At 37.4% G+C, this 19161-nt stretch overlaps 4 protein-coding genes across 6 annotated transcripts; 2 read left to right on the forward strand and 2 right to left on the reverse strand.

Annotated features, from left to right (window-relative positions):
• The first annotated feature begins 1298 nt into the window (after positions 1-1298).
• Positions 1299-11160, forward strand: LOC146157417 (E3 ubiquitin-protein ligase RNF10-like). The gene is made up of 13 exons (XM_083386876.1): positions 1299-1685; positions 1978-2147; positions 2503-2711; positions 3044-3134; positions 3573-3757; positions 4169-4334; positions 4742-4849; positions 5019-5130; positions 5738-5871; positions 6167-6301; positions 6934-7153; positions 7834-8075; positions 10031-11160. Exons 1-13 carry the CDS (start codon positions 1610-1612, stop codon positions 10325-10327), a joined length of 2145 nt encoding a protein of 714 aa, XP_083243002.1. The 5' UTR covers positions 1299-1609; the 3' UTR covers positions 10328-11160.
• A 573-nt stretch (positions 11161-11733) lies between these two features.
• LOC146157418 (actin, muscle-like) lies at positions 11734-12885 on the reverse strand. Of its 3 annotated transcripts, XM_083386818.1 has the most exons (4): positions 12750-12885; positions 12390-12638; positions 12129-12320; positions 11734-12059 (listed from the first exon to the last, which is right to left on the reverse strand). In XM_083386818.1, the coding sequence occupies exons 1-4, from the start codon at positions 12868-12870 to the stop codon at positions 11734-11736; spliced, it is 888 nt and encodes a 295-aa protein (XP_083242944.1). In that variant the 5' UTR covers positions 12871-12885. The 3 variants fall into 3 exon arrangements, with proteins under 3 accessions (XP_083242944.1, XP_083242943.1, XP_083242945.1); XM_083386817.1 differs by having other exon boundaries at positions 12390-12885; XM_083386819.1 differs by lacking the exon at positions 12129-12320 and having other exon boundaries at positions 12390-12885.
• Positions 12886-14378: 1493 nt separating this feature from the next.
• On the forward strand, positions 14379-15654 carry LOC146157419 (actin, muscle). The gene is made up of 3 exons (XM_083387051.1): positions 14379-14997; positions 15067-15258; positions 15329-15654. Exons 1-3 carry the CDS (start codon positions 14379-14381, stop codon positions 15652-15654), a joined length of 1137 nt encoding a protein of 378 aa, XP_083243177.1.
• A 2092-nt stretch (positions 15655-17746) lies between these two features.
• Positions 17747-19021, reverse strand: LOC146157420 (actin, muscle-like). Its single transcript, XM_083386856.1, has 3 exons — positions 18403-19021; positions 18143-18334; positions 17747-18072 (listed from the first exon to the last, which is right to left on the reverse strand). The coding sequence occupies exons 1-3, from the start codon at positions 19019-19021 to the stop codon at positions 17747-17749; spliced, it is 1137 nt and encodes a 378-aa protein (XP_083242982.1).
• Between the last annotated feature and the right edge of the window lie 140 nt (positions 19022-19161).

Below are 19161 nucleotides of genomic sequence, written 5' to 3' on the forward strand. Positions count from 1 at the left end.
TTATTTTCAACTAAAAGGCCAGTTACCACATAGTGTGCTAGCATAAGTATGACTAACCATTTTCGTTACTCAGCTTTGCGATGTGATTCATTTTTTGCAACGCTTGATTAAAACGAAATCAAAGGTTTGCAGATTAACATACTAATATAAATCGGACATTTATATAATTAAGTAACCGCCATTAACCAGAATGGAAGTATTTTGGATCTCAACAAGATCTTGAGGGCAGAGCATCATCATTTTGGTGTATAGCTTTAAATTTTCTGAAAAAAACTAAAAAGTTTGGTTATTTTACCCTAAGTACATGCCTGTTAGTTGTCCACCTTAGTGTTCTTAGCTCATGGTCTACAAATAAGCCTCATTATGTAGCTTTGGTATTGGTACATATTGGCTAGGCATATTCAGTATACTTTTTAAAACTAAAAATTATAAAATTAAATTATGGGGTAAAAAAAAATTACATTGGGGTAATAAAAAACACTGTTTTTTTTACCCGGTTACCATAGAATCGATCGGGGTAAAAAAAATATATATATCTAAAAAACTAAAACAGCTAGAAAAGTAAGGTAGTTTTTTGTTTAATAGATTAATGTTATGACACAACACAGAATAAAGGCAATTGCCATAAACTTGGTTGTATAGGAATTACACAAACGTTTCTAATGGTCTTACAAACTTGGTGTTGAAACAAATTGAATTTTTAACTTTAATTCGTGTGCTAAATATAAATTCATAATTTAAATAAAACTACCTAAAAGAAATCGTTTTGGTGCACATATATAGCCACAGTTCTCTGAAAATGTCTCTAATTTTCACATATTTGCTTGTGTTGCTTAGTTGCAGCATTATTATATAATAATTTATTCCTATCTGAAAAAATGGGGTCGCAATGTAAATTCTGATTTAATTTAAATTGGGGTCGCTTATTAAAAAGCTTGGAGACCACTGGTCTAGAATCCTAACACCCCGTTGACATATTTATCAAAGTATAGCACATTATTAGGTTAGGGTGGGTCAACTGTTATTATATTTTTTTTTCCCAGTCTGCAATTTTAATTTTGACGAGCGGTTTCATTGCTGTACCTAAAAAAATAACAAAAAATGTGTTAGAATTCTAGATCAACACCCAACTAATTAAAACTTGATTTTTGCAATTTGCTAATTCAGGTGTGTACAGAAATTGCTTAAACAAAACCTAGGTGCAGAACCAGATTGGGATTTTTACGACAAATTTTTTAGTATATAGTATCTATATATAATTCTCAAATTGTTTTCCTTGTATTCTTTTTGCAGGTGGAGAAACATCAGTTTCCCATCTATTAAAACTTTGTTTAGGTGCATTTAACTAGTTTGCCCTCCTTTAGGCGGGAGAGACGCGTGTGTTAAAACTCGGTGAAGGCACTCAAGACCTTCGCCTTATTTCATTCCCCTTTTTCTCAACATTTCATCCCCCCAAACCAAGCTTTCAGCAACCCAACAAAAAGATTTTACTTTCTATTTTGTGGAGCAAACATGGCCTTATAAATCCTCCCCAACATGTCTATTGCCGTCGACATCTCTCAATCTGTCCGCTCGTCCTTTTTCGCCTCTTGCAAGCAATCCTACTGCCATGTCTTCCCGTTCGGGTGTGGCACCGATCGCCAAAGTTTCCAGCTCTGAAAATGTATGCGCGAAACAAAAAGAAGGTAAGTGACTTGTTTGCCAAATTTCTCCATAGAGAGATTTTGCAGTTTAAAACAACCAGAAATTATATTGTGAGAAAAAAACATGTTGGACCTTTTTAATTTATCTTTAACTTCAAAGTTTGTAAACTATATCAGTCATACATTTAGAGTCCCATTATTTGAAATTAAATATATATAGGACATGCTTAATTGTTAAAAACTGTCACGTTGCTAAACACAACACATATATTTTATAATGTGCCTTTGTTCAAGATAATTATGTTTTTTTGATAAGTTAAGTGTTGTTTCTTAGATCGTCCCCGCAGCAACAACACAACCAAGTTTATCGCCAAACAACAGCGTCAGGAATTTAACAACCAAAGAAATGCCAGTGCATCAAACCACAGCCGCTACAACGCCAACAATCACAAACAACCGAAAACAAGAAATGCACACAAATCTTGGGGTGGAAGAAGAAATCAGGTATATAAATCTAAACAAGGAGTAAACTGTCATCACAGAGTTTCTTGAAACTCTGTCAATAAAAATATAGATTTGTTCTTTTTAGCGATTTTTTAATTTATTATTCATACTAAAATGTTGTACATAGGTAACTTGTCAAATTTAGGGAAATTTTAACTCCTAAATTAAAAAAAAAAAAACATGCTCTAGGAATTATCTTAGGAAATCTCTCTTTTGTGAGTTGGCTCTTAACTTACTGTCATTAAATTGACCAGAAAAGCACTCCTTTAACTTCTATATTATACTGGTTAAAAAATTGGCTTTTTTTGACAATAACTTTGCTGATACTTTACCCATAATTGCACAAACTGTTTAGGTGAAGTCTGAACAGCGCGATGCATTCTCACCTATTCCGGTGGAACAGCATGGCAGCAAGAAGACCAACCTGAATCATTTGCTCAATTTCACGTTTGAATCAGATGCTGATGATTTTCGTGTTAGCAACAGTGCAAGACCTAAAGGGTCCTATAACTGGCACAATAGCTACAAGGCAGTTTTCAACAAGGAACAGTTTATACAGGCTAAGTAAGTGGCCTAAACCAATTTTAGAAATTTTCTTTAAAAATCCTTACGTTGTTCTATTTAAAATTGAATCTAAATTTAGAAAAAAAATTTCAATTGTTTTTTATGTAAAATGTTTTATTTTTATATGGAACACTTTAATTTTCATTTAGCTAGCCAATTAATATGTATCCAACTTTAAACAGATTTAAAATTTATCGAATTTCTTGTTTTAAATCTTTAATACAAGAACCATTTTCCGGTTGTTGTTATTTAAAAGAATTGTTATTTTATTTGAAAATTATTAACCACAGTTGCATTTTAGCATCATTTTATTCAACAATTTTTATTTTCAGCTGCCAACTGGTCGTAAAGTCTGGACCTGATTACAGTGCATTTCAAAACGATGCTGACCTTGTTATTGATTGGGAATTGGTTGAAAAAGTGGTGAGTTCACAGTTCAGGCTGTTACTAGCTCTTTTCAGGAAATTGTAGTTATTCAGTTATCACAGATAATTGGAACTGTAACGTGGTCCATTGTGTTTTTTCCTTCATTGTTTGCCTGGTTTATGTATATATATTTTCACCTATGGTTGCAAAAATGCCCCCCTGAAGATTGCCCGAATAGATGGTTGAAACGTTGGTACTATAATCAATTTTTGGAAGAACAATTTTACAAACAAACAATGCGTGGCAGCAACAGTATATTCAAATAAAATTGGATTATAAAAATTTGTGTCTTTTAGACCAATCTAGTGCTGGTTCTGTGTATTGACTTAACCCTAAAAGAGCAACAAATTTGTTTTTGTGATTAGGTTTAGTAATTGATTAAACTTTTATAAAGCCTATTTAATATATTCTTTGTTTATTTCCTTTTTTTACTAGAATATGTGGAGTCCAGAAATCCCTCTGTGTCCGATCTGCTTGGATGAACCTTACGCTGCCAGAGTCACCAAGTGTGGCCACATCTACTGCTGGCCTTGCATCTTACACTACTTGGCCATTGATGACAAGAAGTGGAGAAAATGCCCCATTTGTCATGAGGCAGTTCATAAAAGCGATTTGAAAAGGTAAGAAACTGTACAAGACTTTTAAGAACTGACTCTCTTTTCAAAATTCTTTCAGTGTTAAAAAAATCTTGCTGTGGTTTGTACACTTTTTATTAAATGGATTTGTTACCTTGGCATTATAAATAAATCGGAAAATATGATTTTATTAACACCAAATTTGTTTTGAATTTAATTATCTGATGTACTCGGGACTTCTGTTTTCAACATCAAGGATTTGAGATTTAGATCTATTAACAATAGTCAAAACAATTTTTGACTCGCTTTTCATACATTCAGCATGTTTACGATTTTTAAACTTGTATTTATAACCAGTACTGTACTTACAATGTGATGTGCTGTTAATTAGTTTACTATATTTTTGTGTTCCATTACAAAATAAGCAGTTTAATATGACCTTTGCATCTCATTTAGTGTGTCAGTATTCAAGGAGCAACTTTACAACCAGCAGCAGGTCATTACAATGCAGTTAATGAGACGGACCAAGGGATCTATTGTGGCATGCCCAGTAACCCACGATACTGAGTCCGACGCTGACAACTCCATGTTCCAGTTCTCTGGAAAAAAGGAAAGTTCTTTGGTATGTTAACATACTAGGCATGCTACATGGTTAAAAGTACAGTTTAAGTTTGGAAAACCAAGTTATATATATTAGTGTTGTTTAAAGTTTAAACATTTTTTATGGTTCGGTTTATCAAGCTTTTTTTCATGGTTTAAACTTCAAAACTGGAATGATAAAAGAATTATGAAAAAAATGCTATTATTTTCAAATGGCTTGTCAAGCTTAAAAGTTAAAAATACTATTAAAAGCGCCAATTTTCAGAAATTTCATGTGTATTATAGTTTAAAATTTTGCTATAATGCATGAAAATGTAAGCAAATAAATAATTATTTAAGGGCGACCCAAATGTGGTTCAATAATAACAGAAACACTTCTAACTTATTTTTGTGTGTGTACTGTTAATAACTGGACAGGCTTGTTTTTAGATGTCACGAAATTTGAAACACTTGGTTGCAGAACCAGATCAAGTCCTTGAAAATATTGTACAAGTTGATATGGAGGAACTGAAGTTCAAGCTAGCTGTTGAAACTGATGTAATTATTCTATTATTTTGTATTTTATTTTATCTAAATCTAGACATCATAATTGTTATTGTTTCTGAAATGCATTTATTAGTTTCTTTTATATTCTGCTTTAAAATTTAATATTCTATACATCTTCGACGAAAAACGTGCATTAACAATTACCATTCATGTTCTGCAGGAATTGGAAAAACAGTTCATTCAATCTGCTATAGACTTGTGTAAAGATTGGGAAAGTAATGTTATGAAATCTGTTACCAGCCATTCTGAAGACAATGCCATTCTGTTGGATGGTAATTGCTATATGATACAAGCCCACATCGAATGTCGTGAAAACAGCAATGTTGTTGTTTTCATGAATGTCATAACTTTTAATGCTAAATGGTGCTGTGAACATTTTGTTATGGTTTTGGGGGGTTGAAAACACAACCCTTTGTTTTGGTTTTGGGGGTTGAAAACACAAGCCTTTGTTTTGGTTTTGGGGGTTGAAAACACAACCCTTTGTTTTGGTTTTGATTAGCGGCATCACTTTGCATTAAACGTTAAGACTTCCTGTTAGAAATGATGTCATAAGCCATGCAGTTAGGTGTACTTTAAGACTTTATCTAAACAATTTAACTAAGATGTGTTCAATATCGCGGTCTTAAAATATATAGATATCATCTTATAAGTATCACCTGTATATTTGGGCATTAAACATACAAAGTTTTACTTGAAGAAAAACTTTTGTTGAAATTAGATATTCGTTTTTTGTATGTATTAAAAATAAAAAAACACCTTTAGTAATGTAGTTTTACTGTTTTGGGATTATATATAAAACTATATACTTCACCAATTTTTTGACCTATTCTAAATTACAACAGTCAGTTATTGCCATCTCAAAGCAACAATTATATACAGCTTCTGTTGAGTCAACAACTCCCATCAAACCACTGAGCCCCGATGGAGTGAAATGCATATCAATAAAAGCTGAGTCAACCAAGCAATGTGCAAGCATGTCTGATCCACATGACCGTGTTTACTATTTTTACCAGGTCAGCTGTCTATATTATGCCTCAACAGTTAACCATCATAATGTAATTAGAAATAATTATTACCAAACTTTGATCAGTTTCTCTGATGCTTCCAGTAGCTTACGATTGATAAATTTGTGGATATATGTATAATACAAATGCAAAGCTTTCATTTCGTTTAGGCAAGTTATTTCACCACCACAATGTAATAGAAATAGTCATCACCAAACATTGGCCAGTTTTGCTGATGCTACCAGTAGCTTAAGATTAATAAATTTATGAATGGGTATAATATTAATGACAAGCTTTCGTTTAGGCAAAAGATGGCCAGCACATGTATCTACATCCTCTTAATGTCCGATGCCTAGTTCACCAATACGGCAGTTTCGACAAATGCCCATCCGAAATAACTGGAAAGATTCTTGAAATGCAAGATTTCACAATGAATGAGGTATATGTAAATGTATATATCCCTCTTATAATGGGGAATTGCTTTCTCACTTTGTGTCTGTTTTAACTAGTGACTATCTTTGCAATCTGCATATGTAGTTTGGAAATCAAAACCAATATTGTCAGCTTGACAACGGCAATCTTTTTGGTTTATATAAAAAAAACATGCATTGCGAAATAAAACCGCTTCAATTTTACTAAGAAAGTCACTCAATGTAACTGCGAAAGGTTTTGTGAGGGTGATTTATCAGTAAACCAAAAAAACACTTCTATTCAGTGCTACTGAAAACTAATGGATCGGATCTGATACTGAAGTCTTAATCAATTTATTAACTACACAATGGCTTACACAAGTGCATTTATATCTTCATCAAATACAATACGAAGCAATGCTATTAAAGCAGAAACAGCATAAGTGTAAGTTAAACATCATCACCAAACGCTTCATTTAACTAACAAGGTTGGCCCATACCGCTCCATGTACAATGGAAAGCACCATGTGCTCAGTGACCTTCGACCGTAAGTCATAGAATGCTTAAATAACTAAATAAGTCAGAGAGCACTTCCATTAAAATGCACAAGGTCAATTGTTACACTTTTTAAAAAATCACCAAATAACTCCCACCTTCACAGGGAACACGAAAGAGGAACCGATACCTTTGCCATCTTCCGCTTTCGCTTGAGTTCCACATCATTGAGCTTGACCTCCGACCCCCGATCCTGCATCGAGGCACCTTGGACTTTTTTCGTGATCAACTCGAGCGAAGGTCGACTCAGCGCAAGAAGAAATCGAGAGATGAAAAGAGGGTCCTGCGTAAGGTTCAGAATGAAGAACTGAGAAGACAAGGCAAATGTAAGTTACTTGAATACATTTTTGGGGGGTTTAGTCTAATAAAATGATTTCGCCTAATAACCAAAAAATATTTTATTTTGTAATTGAATTAGACTTCGTGTTTTGTACTATTTTTGTTTGCGTTTAGACTAGTTCAAGTATTGTTATACAACCTAATCAAATACTAATAGAATAAGGTGTGGCTGCCAGCCTTAATGTATAACCGGGTATTGCTGATCCAACAGTTTGATTATAAACAATCGACGTTTCGACGTCCTATACAGACGCCTTCATCAGGATAACGGCATATCTATGATAAATAGTTCATTCTTGATCACGAAGGGACTGTGGATGAGCTGTGTGTTACATCGGATGAGAGGTTCTTCATACTCGAGCTGAATCTTCAACATTTTTGGCAAAACTAAAAAAAAAGTTGAAATCCAAACCACGAGTATAAATGTAAAAAGCAAATACATAAACTATCAAAAAACTTATCGGGCTATTTTTCTAAATTTTATTTAGTTATAATCTAACTAAACTAATATTCCTCCCATATCGGGATGCAAGAATCACCCTGAAGAGCCATAGATATGCCATTATCCTGATGAAGGCGTCTTGCATAAGATGCGAAACGTCGTTTGTTTATAATAAAACTGCTGTATGAGCAATACTTGGTTATTCTTGAGTAATATTTCTCCCAGATCCGGATGCGAGAATCACCCTGGAGAGCCAGCGACAGTTTCCAACTTTTCCTGGCCAGAGCCAACCTGTGTCCTCTTCTTCCTCTGCCGCATCCTTCTCTGTCCTCATGACGTCACGCGGATCCGGAGGACCGGACTGTTACCATGACAACGCGGTCTTGGGAGCCGGCAAAACGCCAACCTCCTCTAATGTTAGCTCGCTCGGAAGTAGCGTGGAAAACGCTGGACCCTCGTTCGCACAGGTTTGCGTCTTTACTATTTGATGCCTTCTGCTTTTAGCGTTTGTTTGGCAAGGACCTTTTCTTGATTAAGTCAGATTGGTTCTGTGCTTAATAACAGAGTTTTGACTCGAAATTAGTGTTTTTATCCCTAAATGATTTTTAAACCATACATAGTCGTAAAACCGCGTTCGCACAGGTCTGGTGGGTTACGACTTAAACTAGTAATTTTAGAGAATTACCAAAGCCTGCTGTTAAAGCCGCTAGTGAGTGCTTATTTTCGGGTATTAAAAAAAACTAGAAAGGAGAGTTTATATTAAAGACCACAACAATTAAAACTATGTACAGATTTATTGGAAGCAAGAGTTAAAAATTACCACACCACAAACAATAATGACAATTAGACAAACACAATTTCTTACAAACAACCGAATGACAGAGCATATAACACCTAAAGTCTTACTGGCTAATGTCACAAGGCTACACCCAAACATCTACTACTTTCTAGGCGGCCAGTCGCACATATTATATGCCATACAAAAAACTCTCTCTCACGGGAACCGACGCGCTCCCTAGAACCCAAGGCCTGCCTTACAGGGCGGCCGTTTCGTGGAAAGATTACAATGGGCGGACCTTTCCGTGAGAAGTTGAACCGCGGCGAGACACAAGCGATAAATGATTGTGAGATTTGTAGATTTGTTTAGAGACAGGAAATAACGGGTCAATAGTCCAATTAAACGAGCGAACAACGTACAAGAGAGCACAAACACATAACGTCATTGTGAATGTCCCGAAATGCGAAAACTTAATCCCTAACCTTATTTTTAAATAAAGGCGCAAATTAATAATAAATGTTAGAATTTACAGTCGGCTAAATTAGCAACCAGTGATAATTTTGTAGTGCTAATTAAGCACGTGACAGGTGAAAAGACGTTTTTACTATTTTTATCCCTTCTGCTTTCGGCATTTCTTTGGCAAAGACCTTGTCTTGGTTTACATCAGATTAATGTTGTTGGAAAATGTTAACTCTAATGACATTTTCTGTTTTTGAGTCGGAGCTTGGTTTTAAAACCTCAGAAATGGCTTTAAGCGGACATTGTCTCGGATTACATCAGATTATTTTGTTTGCGGAAGTCGGTAAAAAAGTTAAAGTCAATACTTAAATCCTGGTAAATTCTTCCAAGCTGCGATGCTAAGTGTTTTCCCTTGTTTATAAGATTTGATCTATTTTTTTTCTATTAATTTATTAAAATTTTAAAGAAAACAACCGCAAAAATATTGTGGCTTTTAAAAAAACACGATTCCACCAATCATGTCATCCATTTTACCCAATTCGCGCGTAACATAAATCAAAAATAATTCCCACTTGAATCCTTTAAAACACTGTTCACCGAAGACAACGTAAAAGTTTTTTTTTTTTTTTTTTTTTTTTTTAGCCGACGGTGTTTCCCACTGTTAGCAGAGTAACAAAAACAAAGCGGTCTTTAAAAGCCACAGAAATGGTTTTCAACCGAAAATAAGTTCTTCTGGTATTTATTTATTTGTCCAGCGTTTCGGCATCGATACACTATGACCGATAGCAACGCATATTTATGCAACGTTTGCAGAGTTTGAAGTTTGTAAAAGTTTAGCAATAATCAGTTAAAAATTACAATTTATTTCTTTCTTGCAATATTCATTTTGACATCTCGTTTCTTTATTGTAAAAAAGTGGTGTATTCTAGAGCTGTGCCTAATCTTTTTTTTTTAACTACTTTTTGAGTCTCCAATTTTGTTCTAGCAAGTCAGCTAATATTGGTGCAAAATAAATTATTTAATCATTATGAAGTGTGACAGAGCATATAACACCTAAAGTCTTACTCGCTAATATCACCAGGCTACACCCAAACGTCTACTACCAAGTAGGGCACCGTTTATGGTTACAAAATGTTTTTCAAAAGCCACAGAACTTGCTTTACAACCTCAGTTCGCTCCCCACAGATGCTCAGGTCCAACGAACCAGGTCCACCAGTCTGGCCGCGTTCAATTGCTCCTTCGCAATCCAGTAGCGCCTCCTCGCTCGCTCTATCACGTGATCACGATGACGACACCGATCCGAGCTACGTGGCGCCACCTAGCTACCAGTCGTCGTTCGGCGACGCGCTCACTAGCGCCCTCGACCGACTGGAGGCCGAGAAGAAGGAAGAGCCCAAGAACGGCGGGAGAGGGAGAAAAGGCAAAGGAAAGAAGGGCAAGAAGGTTCTGTTGTTTAGCACGGCTGGCCAACATCACCAGTAGCTTGGAACTCGTTTGGGTGATTTCTTTAAACAACAAGGCATTTTATAGATATTGGATGATTTCTTTAAATAACAAGGCATTTTATAAATGATGGATGATTTCTCTTTTAACAACAAGGCATAATATAGGACATCGCTAAACTCACGTGGATTCAACATTTACTTAGGTTTAGAATTGTGAGTGGTAGTGATTTTTGCGGAGGGTAATTGGGAATGTTTTGATTAAAGTTAAGAACTCGTTTTCATAGTATTGCTTTCTGTGACGCCGACTGGTTAAGTGTCTAACGGGTACTACCAACTCGTATCTTTTCGTTTTCTTCGAAGTAACATTTTGTTGCTTAACCGATTGCCCTCTGTATCAATTACTGCAATTGTGAATGCATAGCTTTTGCAAAAATTTTAATTAAATTTCACCGATCGACAGTGAGTGAAGCTTGGTACTTTTTCGTATAACGGTGTTGGTTGCAAGTTGTTATGATTTCCTGTAAATATCAACTGTTAAAAACTATATTAAATACTGATTCAAAACGAATCCGTATACAACGCGGTTACCAGTTCAAGTTTATTAATTTATCGCGAAATTGCCTTTAACATTTTGTTGTTAGCCTTGTCTGTAATCTGTTCATTAAATTCTTAGTGCCCATTTCCAGATAGATTTGTCATATCGAAAAAGTTCAGTTAATGGCCGAATGTAATTATTTTTTAATTAATTTAAGCTAATGCCTGGACCACCTCTTACTGACCAATCTACTCTTTGTTGTCAGTTTCAAAAACCTTAAGTTAACATTGCCTAATCGTTTATTGGTGACCGTTGTTTGATCGTATCTTTAATAAAAGCCTGACTATGTTTGTCCTGTGTTCTAAAATAATTTCATCTTTTCGATGGACGTGACGATGTATTTATAGAAAAGAAGACTAAATATTTTTAAAATGATTTTCTTATCCGTTAGAGTTTAGTTTCACAACCTCAGAAGTACAGTTGAGAGTCCTGTATATACTATATGCTTTGAAAAGGTTTTGTTAGGTAAGCACACAGTTTACTTTATTTGCAGTAGAAATATGTTGTCAACTTGGCCTAAATGTTGAAGCTATTCAACAGAAAATCGAACAAGTTGTTCTAAGCAATAAGTAAGCGTTAAAATTGTAACTTAAAAATAACCTCTAATTCTTTATTTTCATATCGAATAACTATGTATTTCCTTTCAGAGTTATTAGATTTGTTTGGTATTCAGTAAAATTTAGCAAACAAACTTTCCTAAAAGTTAATCATTCTTATACGGTGCCTTACTTGGCAACATAGTTTCGAAAACTAAAAACACTTTACACCAGGAACAGCAAATGAAGTGACATTTTTTATTCAATAATTTAGAATTCGATAATAGTTCGGCGAATTAGGTGCAAGTCTGATTAGAAGCATTTTCTGTGGACGATGGAGGGACCAGCTTCATCGTACTCCTGCTTTGTGATCCACATCTGCTGGAAGGTGGAGAGGGATGCGAGGATGGAACCTCCGATCCAGACCGAGTACTTGCGCTCAGGAGGAGCGATGATCTTGATCTTCATGGTGCTGGGAGCAAGAGCAGTGATCTCCTTCTGCATCCTGTCGGCGATACCGGGATACATGGTGGTTCCTCCTGAGAGGACGTTGTTGGCGTAAAGATCCTTGCGGATGTCGATGTCGCACTTCATGATCGAGTTGTAGGTCGTCTCGTGGATACCAGCCGATTCCATTCCTGGACACCAAAGGTTTGTTAGTACTTAAAAGTTTTCTGTTAACAACTTTGAAAAGTTGAGTTTCTTACCAATGAAAGATGGTTGGAAGAGAGTTTCTGGGCAACGGAATCTCTCGTTTCCAATGGTGATCACCTGACCATCAGGCAATTCGTAGCTCTTCTCAAGGGATGTTGATGATGCCGCGGTTGCCATCTCCTGTTCAAAGTCGAGAGCGACGTAGCAGAGTTTCTCCTTGATGTCACGAACGATTTCACGTTCAGCTGAATTAAAAAATTGTTATTATCTTTTTACTAAAAGGCTAAGTTAAATAGACAACGGGTTGCAGTTACCTGTTGTGACGAAAGAGTAACCACGTTCAGTGAGGATCTTCATCAAATAATCAGTGAGATCGCGTCCAGCCAAGTCCAACCGGGCGATGGCGTGAGGGAGAGCGTATCCCTCGTAGATTGGAACGTTGTGGGAGACACCGTCACCAGCGTCAAGAACAATGCCGGTGGTTCTTCCTGACGCGTAGAGGGAAAGCACAGCTTGGATGGCAACGTACATCGCTGGAACGTTGAAGGTTTCGAACATGATCTGTGTCATCTTTTCGCGGTTGGCCTTGGGGTTGAGTGGGGCTTCAGTGAGAAGAGTTGGGTGTTCTTCTGGGGCGACACGGAGCTCGTTGTAGAAGGTGTGATGCCAGATCTTCTCCATGTCATCCCAGTTGGTGATGATTCCGTGCTCGATGGGATACTTGAGGGTGAGGATACCTCGCTTGCTTTGTGCTTCGTCTCCAACGTAGCTGTCTTTTTGTCCCATACCGACCATGACACCCTGATGTCTTGGTCTTCCGACGATGGAAGGGAAGACGGCTCTTGGCGCGTCATCACCAGCGAAACCAGACTTCACCAATCCGGATCCGTTGTCGCACACCAGAGCGGTTTCATCAGCTTCAGAGTCCGACATTTCTTTTTTTCTAAATCGAAATTACATTTTAACATTAGCTTTGTTCGTATAATGCTATTTTACGCTTTACAACCCACATAACTTTCGATCGTTCCTAAAGATCGCTAAGCATACACGACGTAAGCATACACGACGTAAGCTACATGCAATATAGTAATAGAGAACATAATACCTTTAGTTGTTGCTGGTTGCTGAATACCTGAAGTTGTTCTAGACAGTTGCTGTAGGAGATATGAAGGCGCTCTTATATACTAGTCGTAGAGAAAAGCTGTGAAGACTTCAAGCTGTCATCAGCTGCATTTCGGTCCGACATGTTACTCTGACATATGCGTCGTACGACAGCCGTACCAAATAAGGTCAACGCTTGACGTCTCGCTTTTAGAATTCACCCCTGCGTTTTATGGTTTGTGGAGATATGTTCCAATTTAGCCTACTACTCAACTTTCACACTGTTTTAAAACTTACGTATTGTCACACAAAAATCATTCACTTTGGTTGTAGCACAATGCATTTTCGAAAACGCGTAATCGAGCATAACAACTCTACATATTAAACACTTCTACACATGAAAGGGTGTGATAGTTAAAGTTTCATAAGGTTGCAAAAATATACCTTGGCAGTATCTTAATGATCAACAATAGACGATTTTCAATATTGGTTTCAGGTAAATAATATATATAAATTTAATTATAGGATTTGGAAAAACAATTTTTGTTTGCAGTAGAGAGTTCAATAACTGAAATGCGAACATGTATAAAAAAACATTTACGTATAATACTGTACGTAAAATATTTGATCTATCTCAGTTACAACCAACTGTTAGCAGCACGCGGTAATTGTTATCACCTTTCCTGCGCTGACTTTAGTTGGCGAAACGGTTCGGCTGACAGCTGGAATTGATAGCACCTAATAAGGTATTGCCTTCTACACGGGCGGGTATATAAAGAGATCAAAAAGTATAAACTACATCAGTTACTTACAGTTCAACAGTACAACTACCACCAGGTAAGAAGGGGATCGTTTAAGTGTTCATAGTATATTTATTAACCTATGCTTGCTCCTGTATTATATGATTGTATTTATTTTAGGCGAGTAGTGAATGCTGCAAATAAGAAAATCACTTTAATTTTCTTAGAAAAGCCCAACACCGTTAGTGTCTTCTAATATTTATATTTATGAGACTGTATAGTCCCTTACCAATATTGTTTTCTCAGTAAATGACCGAATTTGTCTAATTCTAAATGGAGGAATGGGGTGGCACTGTATAAAGACAAATTTTATTGAATTCGCGACAAGCTTTTGCATAACCGTGCTTCATCAGGACAAAGTATAAAAATATTATTTTGTTTCAGTAAACATCCAAACCAAAAATGTCGGACTCTGAAGCTGATGAAACCGCTCTGGTGTGCGACAACGGATCCGGATTGGTGAAGTCTGGTTTCGCTGGTGATGACGCGCCAAGAGCCGTCTTCCCTTCCATCGTCGGAAGACCAAGACATCAGGGTGTCATGGTCGGTATGGGACAAAAAGACAGCTACGTTGGAGACGAAGCACAAAGCAAGCGAGGTATCCTCACCCTCAAGTATCCCATCGAGCACGGAATCATCACCAACTGGGATGACATGGAGAAGATCTGGCATCACACCTTCTACAACGAGCTCCGTGTCGCCCCAGAAGAGCACCCAACCCTTCTCACTGAAGCCCCACTCAACCCCAAGGCCAACCGAGAAAAGATGACACAGATCATGTTCGAAACCTTCAACGTTCCAGCGATGTACGTTGCCATCCAAGCTGTGCTTTCCCTCTACGCCTCAGGAAGAACTACCGGCATTGTTCTTGACGCTGGTGACGGTGTCTCCCACAACGTTCCAATCTACGAGGGATACGCGCTCCCTCACGCCATCGCCCGGTTGGACTTGGCTGGACGCGATCTCACTGATTATTTGATGAAGATCCTCACTGAACGTGGTTACTCTTTCGTCACAACAGGTAACTGCAACCTGTTTTCTTTTTAACTTAGCCTTTTAGTGAAAAGCTAATAACAATTTTTGAATTCAGCTGAACGTGAAATCGTTCGTGACATCAAGGAGAAACTCTGCTACGTCGCTCTCGACTTTGAACAGGAGATGGCAACCGCGGCATCATCAACATCCCTTGAGAAGAGCTACGAATTGCCTGATGGTCAGGTCATCACCATTGGAAACGAGAGATTCCGTTGTCCAGAAACTCTCTTCCAACCATCATTCATTGGTAAGTATGCTCTGCCTTTTCTATGTTTTAACAATGAACTTTCAGGTACTAACAAACCTTTTTTGTTCAGGAATGGAATCGGCTGGTATCCACGAGACGACCTACAACTCGATCATGAAGTGCGACATCGACATCCGCAAGGATCTTTACGCCAACAACGTCCTCTCAGGAGGAACCACCATGTATCCCGGTATCGCCGACAGGATGCAGAAGGAGATCACTGCTCTTGCTCCCAGCACCATGAAGATCAAGATCATCGCTCCTCCTGAGCGCAAGTACTCGGTCTGGATCGGAGGTTCTATCCTCGCATCCCTCTCCACCTTCCAGCAGATGTGGATCACAAAGCAGGAGTACGATGAAGCTGGTCCCTCCATTGTCCACAGAAAATGCTTCTAAATTTAAAAAATCTATAAAACAATATTCAGCATTTTATACAGTTTATACCGTAATTTATTAAATAAACAGTCGACTTCATCATGCCGCCTTCTCCAAGTTGAATTGTAACAGGACTTCGCATTTTCAGTAATAAAATTTAGCTAGATTAACTTGCACATATAAGGGTTTGCCAGGAAACGATTATAATAAAAAAGAATTTTTATTATACACAAATGTCGTGTAGTGCTGTTGTTACACTATTCGCCAATACTCCAGTAAGTTTGCTCTTTGACAAGTTTAGATAAATTAAGGCAGTTTTCTTCAGTTCAGTTTGTAATTTTGTAGATTATTCAAAATAAAACCATTTGTATTTATTACATTAAGCATATTTTGTAAACGGTTCTGTTATTAACCTTTTTAAAAATGGCAGTGTAAAATTAGGTGAATGCAAAAACAGGGTTACAAACACCAAACCAGACTTTACCACATACATCAACCTATTCAAAATATTGATCTGTTCTAATTATAGAGGTTCATTTGTAGGATGTTGATGCTGTTAACCTGGCGGCTCACTTTTATATAACATTTAGTTCACTTTTGAGAATATGAACCACACTTAGTAATAAGCAAAATGACTTTTAGTTGTTTTATACAAGAGTAACATACTTTCGGAACCTTATACTTTGATGATGTGCAATACACATTTTAAGTAGTTCATTATAATTATAGAGTTAAGTAGTTAAGTATAATCATTTGATAAAATTGAATGCAATACAATGCAGAAAGCACAGTGATATTGAGACATTTATAACACCATTCAACTACTCTTTTAAGGCAAAAGCGCGAGGCAACAAAAATTATAATTTATATTTAGTTAAAATGAAGCTTTTTTGGTTTTACTGCAAGATAATCACAATTTTTCAGTTTCGTTTTCAAAATGGATTGCGGTAATAAAATGCTTGCAAAGATAATGTTTTACCGTAACACGAACAATCAAAATTGTTGTTTTATTCATTTTGATTTTCTGTTACAAACAAACAAACAAACAAACAAACAAACAAAAAAAGGAGAAAATCTTCTATCTGTGGCCGTCGCAAGTCCAGTAAACTTTTCCAAAGGCATTACAAGAAAAAAAGTTGAAGAAAACTGCTTTAGAAAATATTTTTCTAGAAATTTGCGATGCATTTACTATCTGTCAATTTAACTTATGTGAACTTTTGCAAGAAAATATAATTGTGTACTATATTTAAAATGTACAGGATCGCAAGGATCAGTATGATTCACCACATGGATAATTGTGATGGATCCTACCGTTCCTTGTATTTGTTTCTATCGATCGTTGTGATCGTATATAACAGACCTGGTCAACATGCGGCCCGGATCCGACCCGCGGCTTATTTAATTAAAGCGTAGTGTATCTAAAATGTGCAGCGTCGCAATGATCAGTATGATTCACCCAATGGATACTTGTGATGGATCCTACCCATCTTTGCCTGTGTTTCTATCGATCTTTGTGATCGTATATAAGATGTAGCGATAAAAATATGTTCAAATCATCCATAGATGGATAAACCTTATTCTTCATGCCAGGGATACGTTAGAATTATTGGTTAAGCAGAATAATTAAAAGCAGCTCGGGTTACCTCAGTAAGTTTTCAGAACCGTATTAGACCTAACTGTAATATTGTGCACAAAATGGCGCCTCAGAATTATTTTAGTAGCTTTCATTTGTGGTATTTCAGCAAAATGATTCCTTATATAGTACAGTGTTGTAAATAACACCCCGTCAAGTTATTTGTAAAAACAACTTAAATTCAAGTTAAGTCTTTTGCAAAACAAATACAAAGTTAATTCCCAGTTCAATTCATCAGTTGCCAACCAAAGTGCACTCGTATTTTCAACAATAAAAAGCAATTGACTTAAGTGATTACAGCAGTTATATAGTATTTAACGACGATTGCTTCTTGGCTGACTTTGTCAACTAATGTTTCAAAACGTAATTACAATTTTCAGAACAATTCACAAACGAATTTTTAAAGAGCATTGGTATTTATTTATTAAAATGCGATAAAAAACATTGTCTGTCAAAAAAAAACATATGACACATTTTCAGTTAGAAGCATTTTCTGTGGACAATGGAGGGACCAGCTTCATCGTACTCCTGCTTTGTGATCCACATCTGCTGGAAGGTGGAGAGGGATGCGAGGATGGAACCTCCGATCCAGACCGAGTACTTGCGCTCAGGAGGAGCGATGATCTTGATCTTCATGGTGCTGGGAGCAAGAGCAGTGATCTCCTTCTGCATCCTGTCGGCGATACCGGGATACATGGTGGTTCCTCCTGAGAGGACGTTGTTGGCGTAAAGATCCTTGCGGATGTCAATGTCGCACTTCATGATCGAGTTGTAGGTCGTCTCGTGGATACCAGCCGATTCCATTCCTGAAAACAAATATTTTGTTAGTACCTAAAAGTTTATTGTTAAAACATAGAAAGGGCAGAGCATACTTACCAATGAATGATGGTTGAAAGAGAGTTTCTGGGCAACGGAATCTCTCGTTTCCAATGGTGATGACCTGACCATCAGGCAATTCGTAGCTCTTCTCAAGGGATGTTGATGATGCCGCGGTTGCCATCTCCTGTTCAAAGTCGAGAGCGACGTAGCAGAGTTTCTCCTTGATGTCACGAACGATTTCACGTTCAGCTGAAATACCAAATTGTTTAGCTTGTGGTCGCATTAACTGATTCAAGCAGAAAATCGATTAGAGTTACCTGTAGTGACGAAAGAGTAACCACGTTCAGTGAGGATCTTCATCAAATAATCAGTGAGATCGCGTCCAGCCAAGTCCAACCGGGCGATGGCGTGAGGGAGCGCGTATCCCTCGTAGATTGGAACGTTGTTGGAGACACCGTCACCAGCGTCAAGAACAATGCCGGTGGTTCTTCCTGAGGCGTACAGGGAAAGCACAGCTTGGATGGCAACGTACATCGCTGGAACGTTGAAGGTTTCGAACATGATCTGGGTCATCTTTTCTCGGTTGGCCTTGGGGTTGAGTGGGGCTTCAGTGAGAAGGGTTGGGTGCTCTTCTGGGGCGACACGGAGCTCGTTGTAGAAGGTGTGATGCCAGATCTTCTCCATGTCATCCCAGTTGGTGATAATTCCGTGCTCGATGGGATACTTGAGGGTGAGGATACCTCGCTTGCTTTGTGCTTCGTCTCCAACGTAGCTGTCTTTTTGTCCCATACCGACCATGACACCCTGATGTCTTGGTCTTCCGACGATGGAAGGGAAGACGGCTCTTGGCGCGTCATCACCAGCGAAACCAGACTTCACCAATCCGGATCCGTTGTCGCACACCAGAGCGGTTTCATCAGCTTCAGAGTCCGACATTTCTTTTTTTCTAAATCGAAATTACATTTTAACATTAGCTTTGTTCGTATAATGTGATTTTACGCTTTACAACCCACATAACTTTCGATCGTTCCTAAAGATCGCTAAGCATACACGACGTAAGCTACATGCAATATAGT

This window comes from Ascidiella aspersa, chromosome 4 (genome assembly GCF_963924565.1).
Source record: "Ascidiella aspersa chromosome 4, kaAscAspe10.2, whole genome shotgun sequence".
Taxonomy (NCBI): domain Eukaryota; kingdom Metazoa; phylum Chordata; class Ascidiacea; order Phlebobranchia; family Ascidiidae; genus Ascidiella; species Ascidiella aspersa.

What these genes read in the sequence shown, in the direction of transcription:
- LOC146157420 (XM_083386856.1), bottom strand. Translation starts at nt 19,021, where the DNA reads ATGTCGGACTCTGAAGCTGATGAAACCGCTCTGGTGTGCGACAACGGA. An exon ending in TTACTCTTTCGTCACTACAG is followed by an intron (nt 18,335 to 18,402) that starts GTAACTCTAATC and finishes TTGGTATTTCAG; the next exon opens with CTGAACGTGAAATCGTTCGT. An exon ending in CTTTCAACCATCATTCATTG is followed by an intron (nt 18,073 to 18,142) that starts GTAAGTATGCTC and finishes ATTTGTTTTCAG; the next exon opens with GAATGGAATCGGCTGGTATC.
- LOC146157417 (XM_083386876.1), top strand. Translation starts at nt 1,610, where the DNA reads ATGTCTTCCCGTTCGGGTGTGGCACCGATCGCCAAAGTTTCCAGCTCT. An exon ending in ATGCGCGAAACAAAAAGAAG is followed by an intron (nt 1,686 to 1,977) that starts GTAAGTGACTTG and finishes GTTGTTTCTTAG; the next exon opens with ATCGTCCCCGCAGCAACAAC. An exon ending in AAGATTTCACAATGAATGAG is followed by an intron (nt 6,302 to 6,933) that starts GTATATGTAAAT and finishes CCACCTTCACAG; the next exon opens with GGAACACGAAAGAGGAACCG.
- LOC146157418 (XM_083386817.1), bottom strand. Translation starts at nt 12,870, where the DNA reads ATGGTCGGTATGGGACAAAAAGACAGCTACGTTGGAGACGAAGCACAA. An exon ending in TTACTCTTTCGTCACAACAG is followed by an intron (nt 12,321 to 12,389) that starts GTAACTGCAACC and finishes TTTTTAATTCAG; the next exon opens with CTGAACGTGAAATCGTTCGT. An exon ending in CTTCCAACCATCTTTCATTG is followed by an intron (nt 12,060 to 12,128) that starts GTAAGAAACTCA and finishes TTTGGTGTCCAG; the next exon opens with GAATGGAATCGGCTGGTATC.
- LOC146157419 (XM_083387051.1), top strand. Translation starts at nt 14,379, where the DNA reads ATGTCGGACTCTGAAGCTGATGAAACCGCTCTGGTGTGCGACAACGGA. An exon ending in TTACTCTTTCGTCACAACAG is followed by an intron (nt 14,998 to 15,066) that starts GTAACTGCAACC and finishes TTTTGAATTCAG; the next exon opens with CTGAACGTGAAATCGTTCGT. An exon ending in CTTCCAACCATCATTCATTG is followed by an intron (nt 15,259 to 15,328) that starts GTAAGTATGCTC and finishes TTTTTTGTTCAG; the next exon opens with GAATGGAATCGGCTGGTATC.